Genomic DNA, 12,439 nt, shown 5'->3' with positions numbered 1-12,439 from the left:
CGCAAGCAGGTGCCTCCATGCAGGAGGTGTAGCTCTGGTTGCTAAGCAACAATCCCCACCCCCAGCCTGGCCTGACCCACCCCAGCCCCGAGCCAGGGGGTGCTGGCAACAAGAAGGCTCTGCTGGGCAGAGGCTTTTGCCTGGCCACCCCATGGCTGTTTCAGCCTCCCTGCCTACAGGACTGCAAATATAGGTAAGGGCCCCACTGGGACAAAGCTGGGGCCGGGGACTCCTGCTGGGGGAGAGGAGGCTGGGAGCACAGGAGCCACACACTATGGGTCCAAGTTGGGCTGCCCCACATGCTGCCACATGTGGCCGGGGTTTGGGGTGGGAGTGGCCCTGCATGCTGCCACCATGTTTAGCCAGGGAGTCGGGAGCTGCAGCTATGGGCATAGTTCAGGCCGGTCCTGCTCTCTTCCACCATATGCAGCCTGGGACTTGGGTGGGAGCTACACCTATGGGGCTGGGTGCAGCTGGCCCTGCAACCTGCTGCCAGGTGCGGCCCAGGACTGGGGTGGGAGTGCTATTGAGCAGGGTGGGACTGGCCCTGCATGCTGCTGCCACCTGCAGCTGGGGACTGGGGTGGGAGTGCAGGAAGCTGCATGCTGTGGGGCCACTGCCACTGCCACTGCATGTGGCTCTAGGGACTATCACACTGCAGGGACTCCAAAGGGTTCCCCCCTCCCCTCCTCCCACACACACCTTCATCCTCCCACTCCCCCACCATACCCCCAAACACACCCACACCCTCCCACAGCCCCCTCATACACTCCCACACCCCCCATAACCCCACCCCAACCACATACCACACACGCCCCTGCACCTCTCCTGCCCCAGTCTACCCACCATATCCACACCCATGCCCCCCCGCACCACACACCCTACCCACCATACCTACATCCCACACCCCCTCCACACCAGACACAGCCACCCCATTCCCCCCGACACAATATACAAGAGTAAGACTACATTTTGTGCTATTATGCAATCGCCTCTAAATACACTACACAAACGCATGTAAAACTGAACAAAATATTTTAAAAATATTTAAGTTAAAATAAGTTATAGTAGCTATTTGATTGTTTTAGTATACAATTGTGGGGTTTTTTTTTCTGGTTTCAAGACGGCAACCTCCCTCCAAAGGTATACTTCTAGAGCAAGGGGAGGGATGGCCGGTGGCAAAGGTCAAGGGTTAGGGGTGGGACTTCCAGTCTCAAGATGGTGACCTGGGGATGGGGCACCTGTCAAGGGGCAGGGCTATCCTTGCCACCCTTAACGAATTACCAAAACTCATTAAGCAGCCCTCCAGCCAAAATAATTGCCCTCCCCTCAGTGATTCCCAACTGGTGTGCCATGGAACAGGTGTGCCGCAGAATTTTGCCATGGCAATTAGCTACAATAGGTATGAGGATGGGGAATGCCTTAACAGGTGTGCCACAGAAAATATTTTATTAATGTAAGTGTATCTTGAGCTGGAAAAGGTTGGGAAACACTGCCCTGGGCTATCCTGTGTGCCTTAAGTGGATATCTGTTCAGCATAAATTCATAAGTTAACAGGACAAATATCACTCAGGTAAACCTCACCAACCAAAGACAAAGTAGTAGAGCATAGGTCTGGGTTGAATGGCTAAGAATTACACCACCTCAATCATTTTTAACTGTAGCCATGGTGTCTTGGGAGCCAGTGCTATCATTGACAAAGGACCGCAATAATTTCTGGACATTCAGCAGCTGTTCCTTCCTGCCATTCTCTGCCGCTGCAAGAAGCAAATTAAAAGAGAAATAGCAGGAAGCAAATATTTGATGAACTTAGTTTTCCATAAGTCGTACATCTATGAATAGCAAATAGTTCCCAGTGAAAATAAGCATAGGAGTAGCACAATCCTAAAGGAATAGACTGCTGATGGACTTGCACCTTGTAAAGCAGGGGTGGGCAATTATTTCAGGTGGAGAACTGCTTACCAAGTTTTGGCAAGCTGTCAAGGGCTGCATAGGCAGCCCTGCCCCTTGACAGGTGCCCCGCCCCCTGGTCACCATTTTGTGACCTGAAGTCCCACCCCCTAACCCCTGACCTTTGCCAGCAGAAGTCCCTTCCCTTGGCCCCGGAAGTACTCCTTTCAGCAAGAGGTTTTGCCATCTCAGACCCAGAAAAATACCAAATTATATTCTAAAAAAGTGATCATCTACAACATTCATTAATTTGATTTCAAAAAATATTTTTGTCCTGGTTTACATGTATTTGTAGAGTGCACGCAGAAGTGACTGCACAACAGCTTAAAACTAAGTCTTACTCTTGTATATTGGGGGGTATAGGTTTATGGGGGGCTTGTGTGTGGGGAGGGTAGCTGGGTCTGCATGTATGGCAGTGCAAGGAGGGTGTGGGTACATGTATATGGTGGGGTGTGTGTGGGACTCACCCTATGAACATGCACACACACTCTGCCTCTGCCTACACACGCATGCATGCACATGCACACAGACACACACACACACTGTCCCTTCCTCCACATGCACACCCCCCCTGTACTGGTGAGGCCCCATGCTCTCTGGTCCAGCCATGCAGCTGGGCACCACATGGTGCTGGAGCAGGGCAGTGGCAGGAAGCATGGAAATAGCTGGGGGTGGGCAGCTGTCTGCTGTCTTAGACAGGCAGCCAGGAGCAGATAAATACTTTCTAAATTTTTAAGGGGTCCTGCGGGCCAGATAGAATGGCCTGGCGGGCCAAATCCAGCCCACAGGCTGTATTTTGCCCACCCCTGTTGTCAGGCAATAATGAGCAGGGCCAGTCAGAGGTCCTCAGGGCTCTGTGCAAACACACACAGGGTACCTGTACATGTGAAGGATGCCTGCTCTGATGTGGTCCACGTAGAAGATGTCAGAGCAGACTTAAATCAAGTCTGCTGGAGTGCTTCACTTAGAACACCCCAGCAGCTTTGCCACCACGTGTACCCTCATGTTTCAAAATGAAAGCAGGGGTGCTTTAACTAAAGCTCCTGAAAACCACTTGAATTAGAATGGCCCTTGCTCCCCTCCAAGCACACGTATAGACGCCCACAGATACAAAGCCTCAGGCAGACTTTGGTTCCTATCGCAGCACATAGAGAGAGAGAGGAGTTAGCACCTGTATGGGTCATGTAGACATTCTTAAAAGGAAAGGTAGCCGACACAGTGACTCAGTTTGCAAAAAACAGGAAGGAAAGTGAACCCATGAGATGCGTTATGTAATGATCTACACTGTGAGTTGTTCACGAGCCACTGCTATAAGCAGCAAGGCATAGTACAGAATAAATCAAACCCACCTTTTTGCTTTAGCTTCATAGTATATCTCCAGGGAAATCTGTAAGATCAACCCTAGATGTTTGTTTTTTGTTTTGTTTTGTGGGGGGGGGGGGAGAGCCCTGCTTCATCAGACAGGATGTGCCACATTCCATTCCTACTCCTTTGCCACCTACTCATTTGTTATCACAGTTGCACTGGAAGCTTTGCACTCACTGTTTTCACTGTTTCCTGAGGTTGCTTTAGACTTTGGTACCTATACAATCCCAAAGACTGTACGGATTACAAATTATAGTTTTTGGAATATTTAGCATGCCTTTGGGTTAGGCGAGAGAAGGATGATAAGCAAAGGCAGGAACATTTGATAAAAAAAATGCTCCAGAATTTTCCTTGAGTGTGTTTTTAAACATAGCTTCAGCAGGGCCCAGTTTATGTGCAAAATTGCCCTAATGGGATTTGCTCTCAGTCTGGGGGATGGGTGGTCGAGTCCATTCATCCCCATGTATAGATTAGTTACTGTGTGTACCTCTGTAGTCAACTTGTATGTACTACCTTGAATACAATGTGTACCTATATCAAATATGTATTAAAAAGTATTGAGAATTTTACAAATTTGCCTCTGGATTTGTATTTAGTTTTAACTAAGATTACAGGGCTGCCTGTTGGTGGCTGACAAATTCGAAAGAAATGCATTCATCACAACCCTAATTGGACTCTAAGCATACTTTTCTTCTTTTATGTTGACATAAAACTTCAATTACAGTAAAATTTTAAAACTGTTCAAGAGAACATCTCTTGACACCCTGTGAGCAAAGCTCATTTTATGGATAGACCTACATATTTTATAAGCTTCTTTTTATCAAAAGATTGGTAAACTGGATATTCTTGACAGGGTAATATCTAGTGATAATTCAGCTAGTGAGTTCACTTTGTTCAGTATCTGTATGATTCACTGCACAGCTGACTGCCAGTCATTTAGGCTGACTTCATAAATGAAATTTCTTTTCGCTGATCCATATTAACATACAGATACCCCAGACCTTCTCTCTCCCACTAGTTCTCAGAACTTCAGGCATCATATGAACAAAAGTTTTTTGCAAGCTGAAGCATATAATTTGCTTCCTATTCAAGAAAATACAAAATTGATACCATTTAAAACTATATATACAATATCATGATTGGCTGGTTGCAAGACAGTTGGCTTGATATGCTAGGACTCTCCATCTTACATTGATTTACTTTACAGATGTGCATACTCATCATTTCTGGAAGCAGGCACACAGGTACTAACTGTTGGGAGGAGGGAGCAATGATGTAAGAGCTGTTGTCAATAAGGTCCCTGACAAATGTTACATCTACCCTGCAATTAAATGGTTAATTACACCATAAATTTAGACATGCTACATATGCAAAGTAATTATCACACAATAAAAATGGCCATAAAAATGGTCAATCACAAAGATGTCTGAAAAATGTAGAACATTTGTGCAGCTGGTTTCTATCAAACGTTAATTTGAACGTGTGGCATATCACACACAGTGTGATAGTGTTTGGCCAGGTCCTCCAACATCCCTCGGTAGACTACTGCTCCACCACCTCAGGGCACTCTCCAGCTCATGCTGAACTCTGCTACTTCAGGGTGCCTCAGCAGGACATGCCACAACACACTGCCCCTCCTCCCTTTTCTCAACCAGCTTTCAAAGCTGCCTCTTTAAGTGGCATTAGCACCTCTTCCTGTGAGAAGCAAAGTAAACAGCCTCTCAACTTGGCGTGCTGTACTCGTATACAATAGGAACCTGTGGGTGCAGACAGACATAGCAGTTCCAAGAATGTCACTGATGGGTGATCCAGTTCACAAATGTCCCTGGGCAGAAGTATTCAGGTCCAAATATACCCTTCACCTTTTAGAGATTGCATTACTGTCAAAACACCACCAGGGGTGGGGGAGTACTCAGACCATCATGCTTTCCAGGGGGTCAATACCTGGAGTTTTCCCCAGGATACTCCTAGAGCAGAGTTGCTCAACTCCTGGCCCTTGGGCCAAACGCAGCATAGAGCCATGGCACCTGGCCTGTGTGGCTCCTCACTGGGCAGGAAATTTGGCAGTAGGGGAGCTGTGGCCATTAATATGTCCATCATTCCCCTCCATGGGGCCAGGCTGGGGCTGGATCACACCTCCTGCCCCCACAGGGCCAAGCCACATGCCTTTCCCCCCATCCAAAAGGCTGGATTGGGACTGGGCCATGCCCCTTCCCCCCAGCCAAGCTACACCCCTTTCCCTCCTGACACAGGGCTGGGTTCAATTAACACTGACAGCAGGACAATTCACCTCAAATCTAGTCACAAGGTGTAGAACAATTTAAAAGTACGGATGGTCCCTATACCTTTTTAGTTCTCCTCTGATAGGCAAAGGCGATGTCCTGCCTCTGTTCATTGCTGCGGTTTGTCAGAATGTTGACGATGGTGACCTCATCCACACCTATTAAGGCATAAGCAAAAGGTTATGGAAAATTCCCCCTCACGCTGGTTTCCATTATTAACACAGCTTAACACACTTGAAATGTAGCATATGCAACATCCACAGTAAGGATCATCAGCAACATCAGCACGCCACACCCTCAGAATAAGTGTAGCCAACTGCAGCCCACCTTATGAAGGTGTGCATACTTGCATGACAAATGGACTGCAAATGATGTGCTACTTTTATCTCCTATTTTCTGACTGAATACAAGTCACACAGTATCCTACTAGGATATTCATGAATATGTTGCCTGTAGAATAAACGTGAACTAGAATGCATTACAGTCCACTTGTGAAATTTTGACAGAGTGATTTAAATTAGGCTTCTTGTTAAATCAGTTGTTTTTCCAGATCACTCTGGGCACTTAACTATACTCCAAACAGAACAATGAGTACAAAGGCCACTATGTTCCCTTTTCTCAGCAGCCCACAGGCAAAAGGGTCTTGTATCTTTGATATTTACTGAGGGAATCATATTAATCATACTGCCTTCCAGAAATCATCAATAGGATAGGGGGTTATGAGGTTTTCTAGGTTGCCTATGGGATTTGGATGCTTGATTCTCCAGTTTTGTTTAATAGTTACACTACACAAGACTAAAATGTTCAGTAGCATCCTAAACAAAAGTTTCTAGATCCATGCATGTAAAATGCAATTACACCCTGAGTGCAAAAAGATCATTTGCATGTATTGTTGTTGACAGTCACATTATCCAGCCTCCTAACAGAAACTATTCCAAGCCCCTAAATTCCTGGTAGCCGACACTTACTGCTCTGCTATAGGACCTGTCATGTGAGAGTACAGATCAACCTTCCCGAAGGCATTCTCACCCTTCTGTCTTGCAAATGGACACTTCTATAAGACAAATCGAAAGCCCAACCAAGTCGGCTGCCACAGTTCTTACTGGATTTGGTATCAGGCCCATAACCCTTTCCCTAACCAACAGGAAAAGCTGAAATCTCTGTTGATCAGAGTCTATGAAATACTTCTACATTGCTAATCAATGAGATTATAAACAACTGATTATCGCATATCCAAATACAATAATTAGGTTGTGCATTCACGATCAAACTTGTAGAATTCATAATCCAAAAACTAAGTGCTAACATTAACTAACTTTAACACCCTGTTAGAACAAAGATATGGCTTGCACTGTGACCTAACCTATAGTGGAACAAAAGAAAAAAAACTTTTAAGAACATACCTCTAATCATCAGGAATAATCAGAAACCACAATAAAACCACATTCCTGTTAATAATGAAGTGCCAGAAACACTAGGAAACAAATGTTTAAAAACAGGGGAAAAAAATAGTTGGTGCACTAGCATTTTTGACACTGATTATATCTGAACAGATCTTTAGAGGTCATCTTAGTTCAGGGTACTTTGATCCAACATGGTAGGCAGGCAGTTAAATTTTTGCAAGGCCTAGAGTAAGGAGATATTGCTTGTTCAAGTGAAATCTTGTTTTCAATCTAATTTTCATACTCCATCTACTTTAACAAGCACAACTGATTTATATAGGAGGAATAATGTCCAGCTTGGATTGTACTGTATGCAGTAGAAAATATTTATCAACCCAGAGCCCCTCAATTCCTCAGCGTTCATTTGTATCCGTCTAGTTACAATTCAGGTCCTAGATAAACTGTTTGTAACACTAATGGTGTACCAATTAAGATTTTTTGGGTGGATACTGATGGCTAATTATTAGCGAGCCGAATCAGCCAATATCAATCTGATTGCTGATATGCAGAGCAGTGTTCAGCTGTTAAGTCTGCTGGTGGCGGGGGCAGAGTGGGGAGGGAAAGGGGGTGGCAGTTCAAAGTTCCTTCATTGAGGAAGGGAGCAGGGCTGGGTACACAACAGAGCTGTAAGTGGCTCGTTGGCAGGGAGAGGGGGGCATCTCCTGCCAATGAATGCACTCCTAGGGGAGCAATGGGGGGCATGTGCCCCCCAGATCTGTGCATGGGGCAAAGGCGGGCTGGGGCCTGGGGCAGCACCAGGCTCTTCCTAGTCGGGGGCTGAGCCAGGGCTGTGCTTGGGGTGGGTGGTGGCAGCGCTGGGCGGGAAGCCTATGGGGTGGTAGGCCCCCCCGCCAGTGCTGCTACCTGCCCTGCGCCAAAAAAAGCTTATTACTGATAATGTCAATTTTCCTTTTATCAGTGCAGATACAATCTGGACCAATGTATCAGTGCACCTCTATGTATTATATATACAACAGCAGTTACCTATAGCTGTCTGGACCTGCCAATCAAGCACAGACAGAAGCAGAATGCCACAGCTGTACCAAATATCCAGATACCACATTCTCCTAAAATTTAAACCAGTAACTGTAGCATATGGACAACCATGTAGGGTGGCCAGAAAGGTTTTCATAGTGCTATGTTCTAATACCAAGCTTTTTTTTTGGTTCCTTGTTCTGGTATCAAGTTTTTACTTGATGCTGGTTCTGATAATCATATGGCTTCTTTTTAAGCAAGCATTTTATAATTTTATCCTCTAATTGAGAAGCTGGGGCTCAGAAGAGGCAAAATGTGAATTTATTATTGGGGAATGTATGTGAACAGAATTGCTCTAATTTAGATACCACATTTAAAAAAATAAAGTTTGAAGTTCGTATTACACCATTAATTTTCCAAACCAGTATCAAGACACAGCTTCCTTCGCATTTCTGCATATTATAGGGCAAGCAATGGTGTCTGCAATGAATATCAGAAACCAAAGAATGGAACAGAAGTGATCAACAGAACTTATCTACTCACTGGCAAGCATCCATGAGAATCATTTTCTGTGTAATTTTTCTAAATTATTTACCTCACTAAGTGCTCAGTAAAGAACCTTACTAAGAAGCAGCATCAGACATGAGGAAGCTGCTTGGAGGAGAATACTATCAATTATACAAGTGAAAGGGCCACTGTCTTAGGATAATTAAGCAAGAGTGTCTGTGAGCTGAAGCTCCCAAGGGAGTTCCCTTGAACACCAGCCATTTTCCCTGCTTCCGTTGTTTTCACTTTTTCAAATTACACTTAAAAAAAAAAAGGTTAATTGACAATCCCATGCTGTTACTTATTCTGATCTACACTACAATTTTTTCCTGGCACAGAGTTGATTAGGCATTGGAAAAGACCACACCCCATGGTCTGTGTAGCTGGGCCAGCAAAATACCTGGTGCAGATGCTGATATGCTAACAGAAGAGGGCTTCTGCCAGCATATGCTTGCATCTATGCTAGGTGTCTCTGATAACATTACTATGCCAACACAGCTATGGCAGAAGCAGATCTGTAGTGCACACAAGCTATTAGCAACATTAGAACATGCTCATTTACCAGGCAAATTCAACTCTTTCTCTCTCATGTCTTTTGCAAATTTCCTCCCACTTAATAATTACAAGCAGTCTGGTTCAAGTTGAAAACTATGTAGTCCAAGAAAAGGTTTCCATACTTTTGAAACTACTCCAACTTCCACTTCTTGTCTTGTCTGCATGGCAAAGATAACATCCTTCTTCCTGCACCATTGCTAATCACCCATCTTTGATTTCTACTGTCCTAGCACCCAACTGTCTAAACTCTCCTTTCTCAGTCATCTGAAGGTTTGAGGCAGGAAGGTTGCATTTCTTAACCCTTAAACTAAGCCACAAATTTCACTGAAGTAATAGCAAAGCTGTGTGACATCTCTACTCTTGGGAGAGTATTAGATTACAACTAATGTTCCAAAAGTGAGTTTGGATAATAGCCTAATATCAGCATTCAAAACCATATCAACTGACATATTTTAATTTACATTGGCTTGTTATCCTACAAAAAATCCCAATCTTACTTGAAGGCAAACTAACTGGTGGTTCTTCAAAAAGTTGGCTATAACCTAGTAACATGTTTTTAAGCAGAACTATTTTCTAACAGAATTTGTTTTCCACAACATAAAAAGTGTACACTCAAAGGTTCCCTGAGCTCTTCAGCCTTTCCCAAGCCAGCGAGCCTCTGCAGCATTCAGCCAGTCTTTAGTAAAATAGACACTTTAAAAAAATCCTGGTGTTTGAAACCAACAAATAAAGTTTTCAGGCTCAAGAAAAAGAACCCACAAATGATAGTGCTCTTGTTCACATACTCTGCGGATGGAATAAGTCTATTCATTGCTCTGGCATTTAATGAAAAAATGAGTGCTTGCACTTCAGAGCAGGGAATCATATAGCAAATGGCTCTGGACAGGATGCTGACTCACATCTGCTGAAACAGGGTAGGGCAAATGGGTTCCCTAAAGAAAAAAAATAACTTTACTGTACTCTAAAAGCTCTGGAGAAGATTTTCGGGGCCCTGTTGTTAGAGCTTGTTTTCCCAACTTCATAAAAGCAAACTTCCCTTGTTGAACATATTTTGCCTGTATGTTACTATTGGTAGGTAAGAGGGAAGGCTTATCTGGTTACTTTGGATTTTATGGTTGCTTTTTAACATGAGAGCTCCTCAGGGGTTTAAAAATATGCAGTTAATATTTCAACTTGAGAGACTTTTTATGTCAATTTTTTGACATACTGACAATTCTCTCCCTCATAAAAGGGCCTACTGTTGCCATAACAACTTTGTAGTTTATAGTTTGATCAGCAAAAAAAGAGGAAGTGAAAACCTCAGACATGCAAATTAACAGCTTCAGTTGTGTTTAACTTTTTTACTTTTAGAAAAGCCACTTCTGAATTTCCATAAATTTACAGTATGGGCCCACTGTGTTAAGGAATTTATGAACTAGGAAAAATAGCAGACACAGATTTTCTCCCCTTGAAATGACTCCATAATAAATGGAGCAATACGTTAAATCTATGACTATGATATTTTAATTTCACTATAATCAGAAAACTTCACCATATAAACTGCGTATAAAATATAGTATTTGGGCCAAATTTGTCCAATAGTTTAATGTTTGGTCATTTAGTACATCTTCACAGGGAAAATGAGTGAACTGGAGTTTCCTGTAGGGCCCCCTGCAGACATGAAAACTAAAGGCACCATGGGATCTGATGAGTGATCCCCACAATCATGCTTCCTGCTATGCCTCAAATGCATGGCAGGAGGCATAACTGTGGGATTAAGTATCAGATTCCATCATGCCTTGTGCCAATATCACAATCCCCATCTCCCCCTGCACCAGCAAGTAGCAATCTCCCACAGCTAAGAGTCCCATCAGCTGATCTGGCCTCTTAGCTACAGAGGCACACCCTGCAGCTACAAGTCCCATCAGCTGATCCAGGGAAACCCTGGCCCTAAACTTAATATTTAGTTTGCCTTTAAACTTCAGTACAACCAAGATCTGACCCCTGTGTTTTCACCCCTAGATTTTTTTGAACTACTGCATTATAGTAGCTCTTGGCTGTTACTTTTCACCCTCAGTCCAAATGTCTTTCTGTGCAGTATTGTAGACTTCAAGGAGTATCTTTGAGAACATGCTAGGCAGGTTTTGCTTAAGTGCAGATCAAAGGAAGTTTCCACTAAAAGTTTGTTCCCACACAGTAAGAATTCCATTTACATGCATAGGCATGCTGGACTAGCCAACGCAATCTTCTAGATAATCTTAATGATGTAGTCACCTTCTCCAAGTTCCAGATAAAATGAATGTATTAAAATTAATTGTGCAAGCACTGACAAAGAATTGAGAAATTTGTATCCACCCAGTCATGGAACAGAAATATGCCTCGTAATTTTGGTGACAGGTCAGGAACTTTGAATTTTAAATATCCCAAGAAACTGTTCACAAAATAGCCACAGAAAAATAATTAATCAAATATGTTTTAAACAAGTGTGAGAAAGTCATTATGATTGTGAATGTTTCATATACAGGAAAAAGGCAACTATTTGTTATAAATTATTCATTATGAAGTGGGCTCTCAACTCTATGCCCTCTACTGAACTATATAGTTCCAAAAGAAATCATGTTCATGATTAAAACAGGTCTAAATATATTTATTACATTTACACTTACAATAGTGAATGTAGCTCACTGTAAAATTAATAATAAATATTTATAGCATGCTATTGATGTTCTCTATGAAGAAGCGTATTAGGATACTGACTTTGTAAATATACATCCAGCTATCTAGGACTGGACGCTTATACAAAAATATTACACCACATACAGCTCTCTATTATCCTACAAATGTTGACTGACCAACTTTACCCAAAACTGTAGCCCAAGGCCTACTCTGAATATGGTAAGGTACCTAAGGGAATTCTTCAATCTTTTTGTAGACTGAACACATGCTGTAGAAACAAAAGACATTTCATGTACTATGACATGTTTATTACACCAGCCAACTGGGAATGAGCCAAACTTGCATATATTTACTGCTGTTTATGTTAACTCTGGGCCTGTGTTGCAGTTCATTACAAGCCATTTTATGATGGCTAGAATTGCTCTTATATAATTGAGTTGACTTTTCTTCCACTATATATATTGATTAGAACTGTCAAACTATTAAAAAATTTGATCACAATTAGTTGCATTATTGAAAAAAATTGCGATTAAAAAAATTAGTTGCAATTAATTGTGATTTTACTTGCACAGCTAAAAACTCAAAATTATGTGCAGAAAAATTCAAAGTTATGCAAAATTATGCAGGTACTTTGTATGGTTGTGGGGGGGTGTGTGGTGTGTGTGTGGG

The 12,439-nt window shown here is 43.0% G+C and overlaps 1 protein-coding gene across 1 annotated transcript in view; it reads right to left on the bottom strand.

Moving 5' to 3' along the window:
* The window catches only part of ANXA2 (annexin A2), a 49,377-nt gene that overhangs the window by 17,277 nt on the left and 19,661 nt on the right, over positions 1–12,439 (bottom strand). The window contains exon 4 of the mRNA XM_019533422.1: positions 5,661–5,755. Coding sequence (XP_019388967.1) covers positions 5,661–5,755 — 95 coding nt within the window. The remainder of the gene's footprint in view (positions 1–5,660; positions 5,756–12,439) is intronic.

The sequence above is a fragment of the Crocodylus porosus genome, unplaced genomic scaffold (genome assembly GCF_001723895.1).
Source record: "Crocodylus porosus isolate Cpor-Errol unplaced genomic scaffold, CroPor_comp1, whole genome shotgun sequence".
In the NCBI taxonomy this organism is placed as follows: Eukaryota; Metazoa; Chordata; order Crocodylia; family Crocodylidae; genus Crocodylus; species Crocodylus porosus.
This window is presented reverse-complemented; position numbering and strand designations above follow the sequence as displayed.